The 18649-nt window shown below is 41.4% G+C and overlaps 2 protein-coding genes across 5 annotated transcripts in view; both read left to right on the plus strand.

Annotated features, from left to right (window-relative positions):
* The first annotated feature begins 705 nt into the window (after window positions 1–705).
* Window positions 706–10815, plus strand: foxo3a (forkhead box O3A). Of its 3 annotated transcripts, none has more exons than XR_003025145.2 (4): window positions 706–757; window positions 3001–3920; window positions 8269–9645; window positions 9717–10815. XR_003025145.2 is itself a non-coding variant. In XM_004540095.3 (3 exons), exons 2-3 carry the CDS (start codon window positions 3366–3368, stop codon window positions 9571–9573), a joined length of 1860 nt encoding a protein of 619 aa, XP_004540152.2. In that variant the 5' UTR covers window positions 706–757; window positions 3001–3365; the 3' UTR covers window positions 9574–10815. The 3 variants fall into 3 exon arrangements, 1 of the variants encoding a protein (XP_004540152.2); XR_003025146.2 differs by having other exon boundaries at window positions 10376–10815; XM_004540095.3 differs by having other exon boundaries at window positions 8269–10815.
* A 1695-nt stretch (window positions 10816–12510) lies between these two features.
* Window positions 12511–18649, plus strand: part of si:ch73-242m19.1 (coiled-coil domain containing 162) — a 32804-nt gene continuing 26665 nt past the window's right edge. The window contains exons 1-11 of one of the 2 annotated variants that reach the window (XM_076877729.1): window positions 12511–12652; window positions 12796–12906; window positions 13028–13141; window positions 14140–14334; window positions 14421–14511; window positions 14599–14729; window positions 14809–14961; window positions 15170–15271; window positions 15748–15906; window positions 15984–16075; window positions 16212–16347. In XM_076877729.1, the coding sequence (XP_076733844.1) occupies window positions 12835–12906; window positions 13028–13141; window positions 14140–14334; window positions 14421–14511; window positions 14599–14729; window positions 14809–14961; window positions 15170–15271; window positions 15748–15906; window positions 15984–16075; window positions 16212–16347 (1245 nt within the window). In that variant the 5' untranslated portion in view covers window positions 12511–12652; window positions 12796–12834. The remainder of the gene's footprint in view (window positions 12653–12795; window positions 12907–13027; window positions 13142–14139; window positions 14335–14420; window positions 14512–14598; window positions 14730–14808; window positions 14962–15169; window positions 15272–15747; window positions 15907–15983; window positions 16076–16211; window positions 16348–18649) is intronic. The other variant, XM_076877728.1, reaches the window with a different exon arrangement.

Here is an 18649-nt window from a genome sequence, read left to right on the forward strand (position 1 = left end):
ATTTTGACATGATACAATCACACAGTTGCTGATTTCTTGGGTGCACATTCATAATATGAATATGCAATTCCATCACATCCCAAAGTGCTCTATTGGATTGAGATCTGGTGACTGGGGAGTGCAGTGAACATCACTGTCATGATCAAGAAACCAGTTTGAGATAATTTGAGCATCATAAGATGGGTACATTGTGCTCATTTGTTACAAGGGACCAAAGTGTGCCAAAATGGAACCATTACACCACCAGCAAACATTTTGAGTTCCCTGAAGCAAGTAATTTACAGCTCTCTGTCACATGTGAAACTTGGGCCTAAATTTAATTTTTGGTGCCCCAAATTAACTCTAACAAAAGCTACATAATCTAAGCAGGAAATAGCACCTATCTTCTTCTAAAGCTAATGTTGACTGATTATATATAGGGCTGTTTTCGCGTCTAATTGGTCTGGCCAGTACCAATACCTCAGGCGGGTAAACATGGCAACCAACATGAACATATGAAGATCACACACCGCTCACTAGCCCAGCATTAGTGCATTAACATTGATAAACTCTTTCCTATATGGACAAATTCTTTCAACAATTTGTTCCATAATCCATTAAACAAACAACAGAAAACATTCCCACACAAGAAAAGCCCTCCACTTGGTTTTGCCCAGCAAGGTTCAAAATGACATCACCTGCACTATAAAAGTCAGGACATACGGGGCGAATTTTAACACACTTGACCGGTATGGAGGGCAAGGAGAGGAAAACTGTGGTAAGTAAGGAAAAGCAAAACCCTGAACCTGCAACATAATAAAATAATTTAGCAATTTATCATTGTGAATTTGCTTTAACTGCATTAATTACTTAAACTGTCACAGAATGCTAACACATAGCTTAGATAGCAAGTGAACTACTGTTGCTTTAGCAATTGCAAATCAACAAATAAACATGTTTTAAAAATAAATATCATAATCATCTATATTTGTATTATACTGCTCTGTCACAGTATAATGTAAGAGATAAGCGGAGAATCTGAAAGTGTTTCAAGTACTCGCCCACTTTTTTCCAATCTTCTGTCGTCCACTTTTACTGAGCCCATGGGAAGTGTAGCCTCAGTTCTCTGTTCTGACAGGAGTGTCAAGCAGTATGCTCTTCTGCTGCTATACCCCGTCTTCTTCAAAGTTTGAAGGACAACGTGCAGAATAGATGCTCTTTTGTATACCTTTGAGTGGTTATTTAAGTTACTGTTGCCTTTTATCAACTCTAAGCACCAGCAAGATCCCATCACCCAGAGAGCTGCTGTGGACTACAGATATTCTCTTTTTGGACCATCATTCTGTAATCTCCTGAGATGGTGGTGTGGGAAAATCTAGATCAGCAGTTTCTGAAATGGTACCACCACATCTGGTACCATCAACTATATCATGTTCAAAGTCACCTAAATGACCTTTCTACTCCATCCAGATATTTGGTTTGAACTACCTAAGGTTGTCTTAATCATATCTACACGTGTAAATGTACTGAGTTGCTGCCATGTGATTAGCTGACTAGATATTTATGCAAACACAAGTGTTTGATTACTTTATTGGCTTTTAGATTCATTTTGGCAATATGGCTTAAGAGTTGAATAGTTTCTGATGTTGGGGAAACTCTCCCTTTAGGCAGGTTTTAAAAATAATTTTGGTGGTTTTGCTATTGTGAAGTGTCTGCAACAAATACCAAGGTCGATATCTAGAAATGTACTCCAGTGAAAAGGAATTTATAAATATTTTTACCTCTTCAGTTCCATTTTCTGTACACTGCTGGGGTGTTTTTGTTTTAAATAGTGGGTCCATTCAAAATCTGTGTGGGGTTGGTTGTGGGGTGTTTTTGTTTTTTTGTGTTAACTCAGATTTAAATCTGTATTGGCTATCAAAGATCGGGTATCAAATAACAATCTTTGACCTGGAAAAACATCAGAGGCTGTGTGGGTAGGTGTGCAGCTGACATTCTTCAGGTCAGTATAACCACCAAATTTCCGTAAACGGTTGCTGTCAGGACCTGACTATATCTAGCTCTGGTTTCAGATAGGAAAATGACATGTTTAGAAACTGCATATCTGAGTAGGGGACAAAAACAACAGCCTATTGTGAGGAGCATGTTTGTTTATTCTATACTTTTACCTTTTTGGTGGAAATGTATAGGTTTTTGCTTTGGCTTAAATGTTTTTAATGCCAGTCGAGTATATTAGGACTGTATTCCTGGCAGTGTGGGAGGAACTTAAAGGCATATTTGGGTAAAATGCACATATTTATCAACTTAAACGGTACAGTCAGTTTTTCAGGTTAGTTTGGGTTGGTTGTATTTTTTAAAGATGACCTATATATTCTGACATCCAGTTATTTCCCCTGCATTCCTGATTTTTATGTAAACATTGTTGCTCCCTTTTTTTTTTTTTTTTTCGTTTAATATTCAAGTGAATAAAATCCAGTTTTACCGTTAATTTTTGCGCACTGGATACTCTCCGATGGTCACATTAGAGGTGATGTCATTGGCGAGCGGACATCTCTACACTGTCGCTTTAATTTCAGTGCAGTCCAGGGGGCAGGATCGCTTTTTTCCTTTTTTAACCCTCTTCTCCTGGGCTCTGAGCGTTTGCGCCAACCGCAGCAGCAAATTGAATGAAGTGTTTGCAGGCAGCTGGGCACACGGAGGACACCGTGCTACTTCGTCCGGGATGCTAGACTACAGCCAGCATCATTATTTTTCAGCTCTTAACTGGGCGGATTTTTAGGCTCTGTGCATTTTCCCAGCAGCCACATTTTTAAGAAGGTGCAGGCCCTTAAGAAACCGTCCCCTAATCGCCTTGATGGTATCTGGACTGCAGCGCTCAACTGGCAGCTCCACAGCACGGCTGATTAAGAACTTGGGGAAGTGAAATGGTCAAGATGGCAGCTGTGTGGAGTGATGAAACTGATGTGGTGGCATTAGATGCAGCGTGCGTGTACATTTAAGATTTTTCCCTTTGTCATGCAGGATCGCCGTGCGGGACGCGGACGCTTGTGAAGGAACGCAGTTTTGGATTCCTCCGAGGCTCCGCGTACGCTTCACGTCTTTTCACTCCACAGTTCGCGAAATTGCAATGCATGTTGGCCAGGGTGTGGGCTTAGCACGACAAAAGGCGATGTTCTGGTGATTGTGGTGAGCTCCAGCTGCTCCGTGTGTTGCGGACGGACGCCGTGCAGGAGGACTGATAGACTGACACGTGCTGGGACCGAGCTGCAGGAAGGGACACTTGCATAGTAAATAAACTGTCCACGAAGCCTGCACGCGACATTGATGGAATGCGACCCGAGTGATTTTATAACCCTTTGTGCAACCCCCGACAAATTACGACCAACATGGCTGAGGCGTCGCGCAACGGCAACGAGCCGCCTCTAAACGTTGAGATAGATCCGGATTTCGAGCCCCAGAAGCGGCCACGGTCCTGCACTTGGCCCCTGCCCCGTCCGGAATCTGGTGCGGGCAAGCCCGGGGCAAATGACACTGACGTAATCCCCGAAGAGGAGGATGATGAGGGTGGGAGCACGGGGAGCGGCGCTGCTCAGAAAGCCAGCGGCGGCGCTATTAAAACCCGAGAGCCGAGCAGCAGCAGCTCCATCTCCCAGCCGGTGGAGGTCCAGCGGGGCCCCTCCAAAGAGGAGACCGCCGACGGCTCGCCGTCCTCGGCGCAAACCCCCGCAGCAGCTCCGAGCGGTTCTGCCACCCAGCAGCTGAGGAAGTCCTCCGCCCGCAGGAATGCCTGGGGCAACTACTCCTATGCAGACCTCATTACCCAAGCCATCGAGAGCTCCCCTGAGAAAAGGTTGACCTTGTCCCAAATCTATGAGTGGATGGTGAGATCCGTGCCATATTTCAAGGACAAAGGCGATAGCAACAGCTCTGCTGGCTGGAAGGTGAGCGGTGATGTGTTGGGGCTGTCATCATAACAAAGACCAGTGTTATTTTTTATTTTTTTTAACTTGTCCTGTAAGACATGCAATGCACAAAGCTCATTTTAATTCTGAGATGGAGGCAGTAGGTGCAATCACAAACCTGTAGTCTCATCAGTTACTGGCTATACACATTTATTTATCAAACATCTCCTCCTATCAGCAGGGGATCTGAAGATGTGTGGCAGTCTAACGGCACATGGTGTAACTATATGTAAACCAGTGTAGTTGTAGTAATGCGTATCACATTACACGCTTCATTATGCCTCTAAAATTAAGGATGCAGACGAACCTCTGAGAACAAAGCGGCTTGCTTGAAAGTTGAAACCCAAAAGACGTGCAATGCAAAGTTGATTTCACTTTCAGACATACTGCTCAGACTGCAGCACAGACTTCACCAAAGCTTCAGCCGGGCCTTGCTTGTGTTTGATTTTCAGGATTAGTTTGGCCTGGACCAAACCAATTCATCTGTCATGGAATGTAGTCTGATGAAAGCTTTGAGCTTTGCAGGATTTTGTGTGTGTGTGTGTGTGTGTGTGTGTGTGTGTGTGTGTGTGTGTGTAATCCTGCACAACTGGATATGCAATGCAAGCTGATTCCAGTGAGCAGCTTCTTTGAATGAATCACACTGGTTAAATTGTGCTGGTTAAAACTGCTGCATTTACAGAAGGGGAAATAAAAACATCACCCTGAACATGTGAAACTGATTAATCTGCACAGAATCAGTTACTTTATGCTCAAAACTGCTAGATGTCAGTTTTCATTCATGTTTAAGCTGCCTGATGCATATTTGAGCTTGGCAGATGTTGACTGGAAAAGGAAAGGGTTAATAACAGGGTTTCACATGTGCTGACATCAGCATTTCCTAGGAGATGCTTTGGAGCTGTGTGACATTCAGGTTGAGCCTGGCAAAAGTGTCCCCAGCAGGTTCAGGGTTGAACAGATGGGTTTTAAATTCAGACCCGTCACACATCTCATTCAGCACACTGAAAGTACACCACCTTCAGTTTTGAGCTTTGTCTCCAGTGCTGTAAGTCAAACTAAATATTCAGCCCCTGTATGGACGCCCATCAAACCCTCTGCGGTTCAGCCCCGCTGTTGTCTTTTCATGATGCCTGGGCACAAGAATCAATCAGCTGACTATAAATTATGTAGGTCAATGTGTAGCAGTATGAGAGAAGCTCAGTGTTTGTCTTTGGATCTGGCTCTGGCTAAACTGGCATTGCTCCAGTCCCTGCTCAGAACGAGGCTTTGCTCAAAGGGTGCTGCAGCACTACTGTGACTGCGTGTGGGGGAGGGGAAGGCAGGAGTTCGCTCTTTGTGATTTCTCTTGTAAATGCAGTACAGCTTGTACTGTACGTGCCTGTGAAGCTTATTGGATACCTTCATATATCCAATAAAATTTCATCTTAAGGAGGCAGACGGGTAGGTTACGCTGCTGTATGTTTGCTATTGGTTTTATTCATATGGATGTGGTTACCTTAAATCTTTAACAAGGTGCTTCAGTCTTTTACTGGTTGTGTACAGGAAGTGAAATCAATAAAAGAAGCATGTTTAAAATTCAGTACTTCTGCAGTAAACCACCTTTGAGTCATCAGATTTTGTTGTATCAGTGCCTTGGGCATTTTGAGGTTGTAAATCTGCCTGCTCCAATAATTGAATACAACAACGGTACATCTTAAAGCCTAATAAATGATCACAGACTTGAATGGAAAAACCTCCTGTGTCAACACCGGACTGTATCCCAGGCTTATTTGTTGCAACTCCACTGTATTGGATTGCATTAGATTGAACGGGACAGGTGGTGTTATTGTGTTCGCTGCCTGTAGCTCATGGGATAAGCAACATGTTGGAATATTTGACTTGCCCCATCGACAAGTGTGGTATTGGATATCATGGTAGTGATAAATTTACATGTAAACATTTTGATTAGTTAGAATATGTAGCTGAAAAGGGATACATAAATCCCACTGGATAGATCGATATCAGAAAGCAATTCTAAATTGATCAAATTTAGCTTTAATGGACAGAAACTTTTTCTCTTTTTTTGGTACCGCTGTGGTCTGTTCACCCAATGAGTTCTTGTCAGTGAGATAGCTTTTATGTAAACTGATTCAGTAGTAGCAGAGACTCTAACTTTGTCTAGATAGATATAGACAGGAAATGAGTGGATTAGTGCATTTCTAACCAGAAATAAAAGGTCTAATGGCTGCTCATCTGTTGTGTAAACACAAAGACCAGATGCACTTGCATAAGATTTCAGCAGAAAACAGTGAAACACTTATCAGGTATGTGTTTACTGCAGTATGTTTGGAATCGCTGATATGCTGAAAAATGAAGCTGTTGCCAAAAGGATGTTTTCCAGATGTTGAATCAAATCTTCCATATCAAATGGTATGACAGAGCCTCTTTTGTACAAAAATAAATTGTGTTCATCACTCCATAAAACCTGTTGCCACTGTCATCAGCCCAGTTCTTGTGTAATTTAGCATACCTCAGCCTTTTCTTACTGCTTCTCTTAGGAATGGCTTCTTGTTGGTGGGTCTTTACTGTCTCAAAGCATTAAGAGGAAAAACCTGCTTGTTTGAGAACCCTCAGTCATTAAAGCGCAGATCAAGTGCCTTAATGAGACCAATTTCTGGTCTCCTCTTGCTGTAGTTTGTTTTGTGTTGAGCTTGCTTAGCGGATAACTTTAATCGTCTTAGATGGGTTTAAATGAGACCTTGAGTTAAATCAGGTTAATTTAAGCTTTAGAGAATTGAGTTGAAGCCTCTCCCTGTGAAGCTGGCCTCTGGGTTATGGAGATCACTGCGGAGTTTCTCCCTCTGTTACTGAAGTGTGACAGGCTGGGCGTGCACGCTCCAGCTGTTTAATTTTGTACGTGGTAAGGAACATCTCCAGGGAAATCCTGTAGACCTTTGTGAGCAGCCAGAAATGGGTCACAGTGCAAAGAAATGTCTATGAAGACACTGCAGCATTGGTAATTAGTCCTTTTGTATTAACCCTTTAAAGCCTGAACCATGAAATAAAAGCCCAAACTTTTTTAAATTATTATTATTAATGGATTGTTTAGTGAGTCTTGCAATAACGATAAATATTAATTTGCATAAGTTTAAATTTGTATCATATTAGCTACATCAGGCTTTTGTTTTCCTTTCTATATTTTTTTTGCAGAATATTTACACTGATATAGATGTATCATCTTTGATACACTTGGCCTTAAAGGGTTAAATTACAGTTAACCCTGTGCAATATCCTTGAGTCACTCATTTCTTTAATTTGAATTTCAGTAGTCTTTGGGAATGTGTCTCCAGGCTTCTTGAAGGAGACTGAAGTTCTTTGGCTGTTTGCTGCCTTTTTGCTCAGTTATCTGTCAAGATGATCCCACACCGCCTCAGTAATGTTGAGGTCTGGGCACTGGGGAGGCCAATCTATGACCGATGGTGTTCCCCTTTGGGGGGGGGGGGTGTGGCATTGGAAGTCTATTTGGGATTGTCCCAAAAACACTACTGCTAATCGCACCTTCCAGATTGTATTGCACGGTGATGTCAAACTGTACTTGATTGCATTCATGATTCCATCAATTTGGCAAGATTTCATCACCTCTAGCTAAAACACAGCCCAGAACATGACAGAGCCTCAACCATGTTTTCTAGATGGCTATAGACAGTCACTCTTGTACCACTCGACTGTACATATTGACAGCAACTTGAACCATAACTTTCAAGCTACATAATACCTTTTGCCACTGACTTTTAGTCTTTTGTAATCATCTGAAAAGTCAGCAGTGTCTCTATTTAGAACACAAAATTCAGATAATTTCAGTCCTGTGTTTTATTTTGTCATCAATTTGTCCAGTTTCCTCAAATTTTAGGAACACTGCACACCATGCTGAAAACGTAGTACTGTAGATGAACAACAAAACCTTAAGAAGTTTTGTAGGGGACACAGAATACAGCACTGTCTGCTTACAGCACTGAGTTTTGTATTCTGTTGTAGTGATTTATATTATCTGGCTCATTGTTCCTTTGTTGGGCCGTTATAGAGCTCTGCAATTACTGTAATACATGTTGTAATCTTTTGTAGTTAAGCTTGACTGAAGTTTGAGAACAACACTAACAGATGCAGCAGGAACACACATTCTGACTTGGTCCACTTTGTAGGTCACATCTCGTTAAAACTTTTGAAGCTCCTAAAAGTATTTAATACTTAATCGTATCATGTACACAAGATTTTTTTTTTTTATGAATTATTGCTCATACTGGGAAAGTTGTATTAATGCTTAAGTTTTCTTAATCATTTGTCTTTGCAGAATTCCATCCGACACAATCTTTCCCTCCATAGCCGTTTTGTGAAAGTCCAGAATGAAGGAACTGGGAAAAGCTCCTGGTGGATGGTCAACCCAGAAGGTGGGAAAGGAGGTAAAGCTCCCAGACGTAGGGCTGTGTCGATGGATAACAGCAAGTACATCAAAGGAGCCAGAGGACGTGCCACAAAGAAAAAAGCCTCATTGCAGGTTGCTCAAGATGGGAGCTCTGAGAGCTCCTCGAGCCTCTCCAAATGGACAGGAAGTCCCACCTCCCGCAGCAGCGACGAGCTCGATGCCTGGACAGACTTCCGCTCTCGGACAAATTCCAACGCCAGCACGCTCAGCGGTCGTCTGTCCCCAATCCTGGCTAACCTGGAGCTGGATGAGGTACCTGATGACGACTCACCCCTGTCGCCAATGCTGTACTCCAGCCCCAGCAGCATGTCTCCGTCCACTGGACCAACAGGACTGTCTGATCTGGCAGGCACTATGAACCTCAATGACGGGCTCTCTGACAACCTGATGGATGATCTTTTAGACAATATCAGCCTCACAGCATCCCAGCAGCCTCCTCCTGGAGAGGAAGATGGGGCCAACAGTCAGGGGAGTTCAGTATTTACCTTCAGCTGCTCAGGAAGCAGTTTAGGTAGTCCCTCTAGCAGCTATGGGACGAACCCACTCTTCAGCCCTCCGTCCATCACGAGCCTGCGACAGTCACCCATGCAGACCATCCAAGAGAACAAGCAGACCACTTTCTCCTGCATGTCTCACTACAGTGAGCACCAGGCCCTAGATCTGCTTGGGATGGACTCCCACAGCCCCAGCAATGTCATGATGACCCAGTCAGACCCTCTGATGTCGCAGGCCAGCACCGCCATCGCTTTGCAGAACTCCCGCCGAAATGCCATGCTGCTCCGCAAAGACCACATTCTGGTTAACCACACCAGTGCAGGCCAGGCCCAAAGCTCTTCAGTGCCTGGTTGGCAAGCGGGCTTGTCAACCTCTGACAGTGACGACGGCTTCCCTGAAACAAAGCAGCTACACCTGAAGTCTCCTAGTAAGAACGCCTCTATGCAGCTCAGTTCCAGTTTAACCAGTCAGGACCGTTTCTCCGCTGATCTGGACCTTGAGGTGTTCAGCAGCAATCTGGACTGCGACATGGACTCAATCATCCGCAATGAACTGATGGACGCAGATTGCCTGGACCTCAGCTTTGACTCTCGCCTCACCTCCACACAGAACAGCAACAAGAATTCAGGAAGCTTCTCCAGCTCGAAACAGAGCCCTCAGAGCTGGGTGCCGAGCTGAGGAGCTGTCAGAAGTAAAGAAGGTGTAAATTTGGGTTAATTGTCCTGCGTTGTGCAACTAGAGGGAAGGAAGGTATGTAAGAGTTTCAGTAGACTTTCTTCCTATTTTTCATTTGCGGCATTAACTTCAGTACTGTATTGTAGGTGTCTGAGACAAAACAACAGTGTCTTCACAGTGAAGGAAAAATAATTGTTTCAAAAGATCAATGCCTGGCCAGTATGAACAAACGGTACTGAGTGGAATGAAACTACAGTACCTTCAGTTAAAACTACATGGATCAACTCGTATCAGTCTCAGGGATTCACTCATATCACAAAGTAATACATAAAACTGAAAATGAAGTGTTTTCATCCTGCTTTCTCTCCTCTTTCACACCCTTTCATACCCAAAACATTTTTTGCCAAACCAGCTGTCAGCCTGACTGATGGCCTGTTTACAAAAACTGCAGAGAATGTTACATTACTACGTTCCAGTGGAGGATACTTGACAAGCTGCTCTTTTTTTTTTTTTTTTTTTTTTCCTTTGTTTTTTTTAAAGATTTCTTTGAGACGTAGCCTAAATGGACAAACAGTTTTTTAAAAGCTTTCCCTCCCCATTGATGCACCAATTCACACCAAATATCAGTATGTAATGTTATCAAGATGTGAACTGCTCTACATGATGTGTTTTTTGTATGCAGTGTTTTTTCAATTTTTATTTTTTGTAGCAAATTTTACCCTGTGATTTTTAAGTGACATTACTGTGAATTCTGTTCCCTCTGAAGAGGTCCATTACTGAAGTATTGATGATGTTTCTGCTGCAGATCCCTTTTTAGGTCCCTCCTCTTCCACTCACTGCACTGTTAGAAGTACTGCTCTGTATACAGACCTTAGGACTGAGTTAAGGACACGATTTAGTTCAAGTTACCACTTTTTAGTTGTCAAACACTTGGGACTACTTGGGTTGAAATAACCACATTCAGTGACTCACAGCGCTCGACAACTACACCAGTTTTGGCGTTGATTTGATGGAGTTCTTGGTGCTCTAAATCTAAAGATAGCAGGGAGTGGCTGCAGATGAAGCACCGTCAGTAGCCTCTTCTTTGTTATCAGCACTATAGCAGGTGCTGGGTGACATGTTTTCAACACTGGGAGGGTGTGTAGTATCTTGGCGTTTTTTCTTTTTTCTTTGTAATGAAAGAAATGACCACAGTATCTTAAATATTGCCAAAGTTTATCTGCATTTAAATAAGTGGAAAGAGGCTACACAGTGCATAGCTAATCAGAAGTGTGTGTGTGTGATATAAGGGCAAAAAAATCTACATCAGCACAATTTTGTAGGAGCAGCAGGATGCTTTTTAAAATTGTTTACATTTTTAATTTTTATTTTTATTTTTTTTAAATTATCAGGAGTGTTTTAGTAAACTTGTCTCATGTTGCATCATTGTAAAAAAACAAATTTGGTTTATTTATTGCGATACTTGTTGCCATTGTTCCTCGATGCACATTTGGTTAGGGCTGTGTAAAATCATGTTTTCATTGCTCTGTTCACTGGGTGATCACTTGCACAACAAATGAAAGGGTCCTTTTGAGAAATGTTTAACAGTGTGTTAACCAGATTAAATAATTCTCATTGGCTTAACCTTTTAATACATTTCTGCACAGCTGTGCTTCCACTTTTTTTTTTTAAATTATTATTATTTTTTTTTTCTTGACTGATTTTTACAGTCTGTGTTAAGGTTTAAATTTCACTGCCAGTCTCCACATTTCATATATTCCTATTGCTCCTACAAAAACAAAACATGAAGTTGACATTTCCACTTGTAAAGCAAACACTTGGTTTTATCAGAGCTGGTGCATGTAAATAAAGCATAAACTACTGAAAAGCTGGAGTTTGATGTTGTCTTTTGTTTTTAAATCTGTCCCTAGAGGAATTCCACAGCTGTGGAGGTGACTTGCTATTGGATAATCATATCATTGAAGAACCAATCACACACTGTATCCAAGAGGAATAGACTATTTGGGCCTAAATCAGGGTTTTTGAAGGAAAGGAGCTATAATTGGTGAATTCAGGTGCTCCTCAAAGATGTAATAGTACAGTGATGCAATGACTTGTATTTGAGATTTTTATTACAAACTAGAGGACAAAACAAATTTGACTGAAGAGACTGACATTACTGACATGACAGCCCAAAGACTGGTTGACTGCACTGAAACGATGGAGCCCTCTAGAGCCTGAATGGAGTCACTGAGTCCAGATGCCCATGGATATTTGTCTCCATGGACACACCACAACAAGTCAGCGTTGAGGCAGAGATTTAGCAGGGCTAAAGGATATATATATATATATATATATATATATATATTTAATTATTATTTTTTTTTTTTTGGTCATTTGAATGTGTTTATCATTGAAGATGTCAGACATGTGTGCAGTGTACAAAGTTTCCTCCTCTGTGAAGGTGAAGCAGATGGAGGCAGAGCTGTGGAGTCACCTCTCTGCACTCAAGGCAGAGATTGAAGAGAATAGAGGAGCAGGATCTTCTAATGCCTACAGGTTTGTCTGTGATGTATTATTTAAGCTCAGATTGCCAAAAGGGTAGACCTGAAAGCTATCCTCAACTCAAAATATGGCCGGTTGTTATTTAACATGAATGTTTGCCCTTCACAATGCAGACCGATGTACTTATGTGCTCAAATAACCCTGCACATTTCAGATTTCTGTTCTGAAGCAGGACGCCTTTCGGTTTTCCACCTTAAATCCAAGTTTAAGATGCATAAGGCTTGTAAAGTATGCAACACAAGTATTACCAGTAGTGATGATAAATTCACATTAACAGGCAGCTGAACTTTTTTGTTAGTGTTATGTTCCCTGTATATTTATCCTTTTTTTTTTTTTTTTTAAAAAGCCTAAGTAGTGTAGCAGCATAGTAGTCACTTTAGGTAAAATGTGACAGATCTGAGCTGTGACTGATTTGTGGGCATTTACATTTTAAACCCATGATGTTTGTAAAAGTTTTTGTTCCAGTTCTGTACTACCTCCTAAAGATATTTCCTTCTTTCGTGTGGAGAGGGAGCATGCACTGAGGAGAGGGCTTCAGGTGATGCTTTCTACAGAAAGTTCATTAGTCTTGCATTGTTAGACTTTAAAATCTTTGATTTATATCCAATATTAAGTGAAGGCATTATTTTTAGGTTGTTTTTTTTTTTTTTTTAGGTGTAGTTTGTTTTCTGCTGGTTTCAGGTGGCTGACATTTTGCTGACTCGGTCTCAGGCTGATATCATGCAGCGAGAGCTGGAGAGCTGCTTGAGTTCGGAGTACACTCCTGACAGTCTGCCTCTTCTGCTGCACCAGGTCAGGACAGAGACAGAAAATTTATGCCTGAAACAAGAAGCAGAAACAGATTATTTTAGGATTTTTTTTTTTGAAAAGTTTTTAAACTTAAACCAGTTTCCTTTTTGTATTTTTACCACAGTTCTTCACAGACAGATCTTATCACTTGGCTCAGATCAGATATCTGCTCATGCTGAGATGGAGGAGATTTTGCCACCATGCCAGCGTTATTGAGAAGCTTTATCCCCATTATAAGGTTGCCATGTGTAAACGAACAGCATGACCTAGCAGTGTTTTAACAATACTCTAAAAAAAGTACATCTTTTCACTGTACTTTTGTACTGGTTTGTGGTTATTTTCTGCATTTTATTCTGTATCTACCTTTAATCTGAGTTTAAAAATATGGCAAATATCACAGAATACATTTCCCAAAAAACACAGGATGCTCTACACGAGTGTGAATGTGACTTAAAAACATGTTTAACTAGTACACAATTAAGGTAGCATTAATTCTGAAAGGTGTATATACTCACTGGACACTTTATTAGCATTAGCTTGCTAGTACAAGTTCTGTTACTGTTGCCTTCCTGTCGGTACGACTTGGATATCTGTGGATATTTTGTTTCTTTTTTTGGACCATTCTCTGTAAATCCTAGAGGTGGTCATGTGTGGGGAAACCCCAGTAGATCAGAAGTTTCTGAAATGGCAACATTCATGCCAAATTCAAATTCCAAATGACCTTTCTTCTTCATTCTGAAGTGCGGTTTGAACTTCAGCAGGTCTTCTTGACAATGGCTGGTTGCATTAATGAGCAGTTGAACAGGTGTGAGTAACTACAGGTTTTTGGATTTCTTTTTCAGGGCAGCTGTTGTTTACATCATCTTAGATCACAAATCACGCTGCAAAGTTTCACAGCAGCATAGTAAAAGAGACAGAGGGCTAAATTATCGTGTCTGCAGTCATGTTTTCCATCTTTGTGTTACTTTCTCTTATATATGAGCTTTAAATGATAACAAATACTTGGGATCCAGTTATTTAGATTTTATACAGCATCTGTGATTTAATAATTATTCAGAATGCAGTCAGTTCAGGAAGCATACGGTTCCTTGTACACTATTTTGAACATCACTGGAAAATGTTCTCCTCGTGTAAACAGCTTGAGAATGCTGAATCTTTTATTTCTAAAGAACGAGAAGAATCGTACAGATGTCGCACTGAAAAATGCATCATCGTATAAGACTTGTTTTGTCTCAGGATCAGGTGTCCTACATGACCCGTGAGTATCAGGATGCCGTTCAGAGAGCTCGCAGACTGTCAGCAAGCAGAGAGAAGATGCTGACCGGCCGAGGAAACCCCGTCAGCCTGCTCACTCAGGACGATGTCGTCATTTATCTGCAGTGGCTTGTCTGCCACCTGCACTCTGTTCAGCCCATCCACCACTTTCTCAGGGTAAAAAGCCACAGACAGATTTTATCACTGTTCATCCTGTCTGATGCCTGTGGTGCTTTATTTCACATTAAAATTTGCTTTAACAGGTGCTCCACTATGTACCTATGTGTGAAAGAAAAGATGAAGCACCAGGAAAGGATTGTGGGGAAATTTTGCATGAAAGGCAACAGGCTGATGGTGAGCTTTTCCCTTCATACATGTTTTTTGTAATCTTTTGGAAATAAAAAAAAATAGTAAAAAAGTTTACATTTAACTGTATTTCAGTACTACCACTCCACACAGTTCACCTGGAGCAGTTCATGCCCGAGCTGGAGTCCCTGCTCGCCTACTTCTGCCTGCCGTATGACACAGGAAATCTGAAAACCACTGCAGATGAGATGGAGCTATTCAGCATGGTATATTTGTCCTCAAAAGGTGGTGAAATTTAAAATGCATTTAAATTATTGGTCTGAATCGCAGCTGCTGTCTGTCCAGGTGTGGAGGGAGTTTAAAACAATCTTCCGACAACAAGAGCAGATGAAAACGTTTCCTCCTTACGACGGTATGGACGTCAGAGAGAGTCAGTGGGGGAGGAAGAGTGCAAACATGGCTGTATGCAAGGAGGCTAACTGGATTCCTTTCATCCAGGTTTGAGGGGAAACAAATAAAATAGTAAAATAATCTTTTCAAATACTGTTTCCTGTGATGCTCGGTGCTTTAGAGTTCATCAGTATCTGGCAAAACATTTGCATTTTTTTTTTTTTTTTTCTGTAAGCACTTGTGTTTTTATGGATTCTGTAGTCTTTCAGACGTTTGCAGGATGCTAGAAACTGATTGTTTGGTTTCCGCTCTGTAGGTGAAACCCAGGCGAGATCCGTGGCAGCAGAAGCTCTTCACAAAGCTCAAGGAAAAGAATTCAGTTGATGAGCTGCTCCAGATGCAGTGCAAGTTTCTTCAGGTAAAAAGCGAGTCTGCTCTGAATCAGTGTCACGCATCCTTCAAAATGGGTGAAATTATTGCAAATGATTAATAAATATATAGTTACAACTGACTAACTGATAACTGGTGAAAAGAACATAAGTGAGAATTTGCTAACAGTGCATTACACTAATGCCACTTTATTAGGTACACCTTTTCAGCTGCAATGTCATATGAGCCAATGACCTCGGAGTATTTAGGCATGTGGACATAGTCGAGACAAGCATATAAGCATGGATCCATCCTGCCTTGAACCAGCAGCTCAGACTGGTGCTGGTACCGGAATGATTTCGGAACTTTCTTGAATCTGTGCCACAAAGAATGAACACAGTTCTGAAGAAAAGCCAGTACTAGCAACGTGTACCTAATGAAGTGTCCTGACTGTATATAATGCCTTTTTATTTTAATGATTTTTGTCATGTTTTGTTATGCTGTCCTCACTGTGTATCTGAGCAGGTCCGCAATTTGCTCCACGTGGCTGCAGCTCTCAAAGAACATGCTGCACAAGTTGGCGACTCACAATCCACATCGTTCATCTCAAGCAGCCGCAAGACAAAAAAACAAATGATCTCTGAGATTTGGAAAAATGTTTACAACGCTGCCAATCTCATTCAGGTGTGTGTCGTCTAGTTTTCGACTTGGGAGATGTAAAAATTCAGTCAGTGCAATAACACTGACATTTATGTTAATAGGAAACCCACAGTCACTCATCCGCATCCAGAGGGAGCAGAGGCAGCAACAAAGAGATTTCAAAGAGTCAGACTTCAAGCTTTTACCATGAAAGGTGTGTTTATTCAAAGAAAAATTGCTTTGCAGAATTTATTCATCACATTACTTTGGTCACTTGTGAGGCTGAAAGCCTTTTAAGACTAAGGAAAACATCAGCTCTTTTCCCACTCACTCATATTATCGTGGCACAGTCAGTCTTTGGAGGACAACCTGCAGGTCCTGGGCCTGGATGACAGTTTACCTGAAGGCTTCTCGGGTCCAGTAGTAACCAGAGGAGCTTACCTGTCCCTCATCTTTCTGCGCCACTTGAAACTCAGAGAGCTCCAGGTACAGTAGTAGTATTTTCTACTAGTATTTATGTGGCAGGTATGTAAGTGCATGTTGATGTATGCAGTATAATAGATACATTTCATTGGCATTGGGGTGAGAGGAGCAAGAGAAATGCAGTTAAATGCAGGGAGGTCTTTTAACACATAGTGAGTGAAAAAGGTGACTGAAGAAGACACACCAAATGCATCATGGGAATCCCCCAGCAGCCTACAACTATTGCAGTGTAACTAAGGGAGGATTCAGGGTCACCTGATCCAGTCCTAACTATATGCTTTAGCAAAAAGGAAAGTTTTAAGCCTAATCTTAAAAGTAGAGAGGGTGTCTTTCTCCCAAATTCAAACTGGAAGCTTCTTTCACAGAAGAGGGGCCTGAAAGCTGAAAGCTCTGCCTCCCTTTCTACTTTTAAATACTCTAGGAACAACAAGTAAGCCTGCATTCTGAGGGTGAAAAGCTCTAATGGGGTGATATGGTACTATAAAGTCATTGAAATAAGATGGGGCCTGATTATTCAATACTTTATATGTGAAGAGCAGGATTTTAAATTCGATTCTGGATGTAACAGGGAGCCAATGAAGGGAAGCCAATGTGGGAGAAATACGCTTTCTTTCTAGTCCCTGTCAGTACTTCGGATCAACTGAAGGTTGATAATAATGAATTAGAGTAGTCCAGCCTAGAAGTAATACTAAGTAATGCCTATGACCTAGTTCTTTGGCATCGCTCTAACACAGGGTGTTTCTAATTTTAGAGATATTGCACAATTGGAAGAACTCAGTCCTACATATTTCTTTAATATGCACATTGAATGGCATATCCTGGTCAAGAATGAGTCCAAGATTTTCAGGGCCAAGTGCAATAACCTCAGTTTTATCTAAACAGAATTGGTCCTAGCACTGAACCCTGTGAAACTCCATAATTAACCTTAGTGTGTGAAGAGGACTCTCCATTTACATGAACAAACTGGAGTCTATTAGGTACGATTCAAACCACTGCAGCACGGTACCTTTAATTGCTACTGCATGCTCTAATCGCTGTAATAAAGTTTTAGGGTCGACAGGATCAAACGCTGCACTGAGGTCTAGCAGGAAAAGCTAAGAGATGAGTCCACTTCTAAGGCAATTAGAAGATCATTTGTAACCTTCACTAAAGCGTTTTTTTAAAATTACCTCCTGCCAGCTTGAAGGCCAGTGGTACATAGCCGATTATTAGAGAGAGGTTGACCATATTTAAGACTGAAACATTAATTATTGGTGGGACTTCTCTCAGCAGTCTTGAATGGGGTCTAAAAGACATGTTGATGCTTTGGAGGAAGTAATAACTGAAGTCAGCTGGACATAATGTTACGTCTGTGAGATGGTTACGAGTGACTTTTTCTCTAATGTTTAAAATTTTATTTGTGAAGAAATTCATGAAGTTCTTACTAGTTAACTTTTGCTTAAAGGAATGCTACAGGTGGTAGAGCAGATCACCTACTAATCAGAAGACTGGTGCTTCAATCCCTATCTGCTCCAGTCTGCATGCCAAATATCCTTGTGCAAGATACTGACCTCAAGTTGCTTTCCAATGCATCCATCGGAGTATGAATGCGCATGAATGTTAAATAGAAAGCACTTAAGAAGTAGAAAAAAGTGCTTGACCGAATGAGGGTGAATGAGGTTGTTTTTTTTTTTTTTTTAAAGTGGTTTTAGAGTAGAGTTTAGAGTTTTCAGAGTAGAAAAGTGCTATATAAGAACCAGTTCATTTACCATTTCCCCTGGTCCTTACTGGGTTGTCTGCTTTAGGTCTGCGAGTTATACCAGGGAGTCAAGTACTTCTGGTTTGAGCCTTTCTTTTTCAGAAGAGCTACAGTATCCAGAGGTGTTCGCAGTGAAGAAGTGAAATTATTAACAAGATAATCAACCTCTATGGGAGTAGCGTTCAGGTAGCTGCTCTGCTCTGTTTGGCACCAGGCATAGAAGAAGAGAACAGTAGATGAATTACATCCTTAAACTTAGTTACAGCACTTTTAGAAAGACATCTACTGAGATGAAATCTATTCCCCACTGCTGTGTAATCCACCATTGTAAATGTAAAGTTATGTGGAAATGTTCCGTTTCTGTGCCATATGTGAGAACAAGATCTAGAGTGTGAGTGGTGGGTGGGTTCTTTTACATTTTGAAAGAAGTCAATCGAGTCTAATGATCGATTACATGCCTTGTTGAGGCTGTCAGTATCTACACTGATGTTAAAATCACCCACGATAATTATTTTATCTGAGCTGAGCACTAAATCAGATTAAAAACAGGGTCTTTGGTTAATTAAC

Source organism: Maylandia zebra, linkage group LG19 (genome assembly GCF_041146795.1).
Source record: "Maylandia zebra isolate NMK-2024a linkage group LG19, Mzebra_GT3a, whole genome shotgun sequence".
NCBI lineage: Eukaryota > Metazoa > Chordata > Actinopteri > Cichliformes > Cichlidae > Maylandia > Maylandia zebra.

Coding starts and splice junctions, on each gene's coding strand:
- foxo3a (XM_004540095.3), top strand. CDS start 3,366: ATGGCTGAGGCGTCGCGCAACGGCAACGAGCCGCCTCTAAACGTTGAG. Junction 3,921..8,268: donor ACAGCTCTGCTGGCTGGAAG/GTGAGCGGTGAT, acceptor TTGTCTTTGCAG/AATTCCATCCGACACAATCT.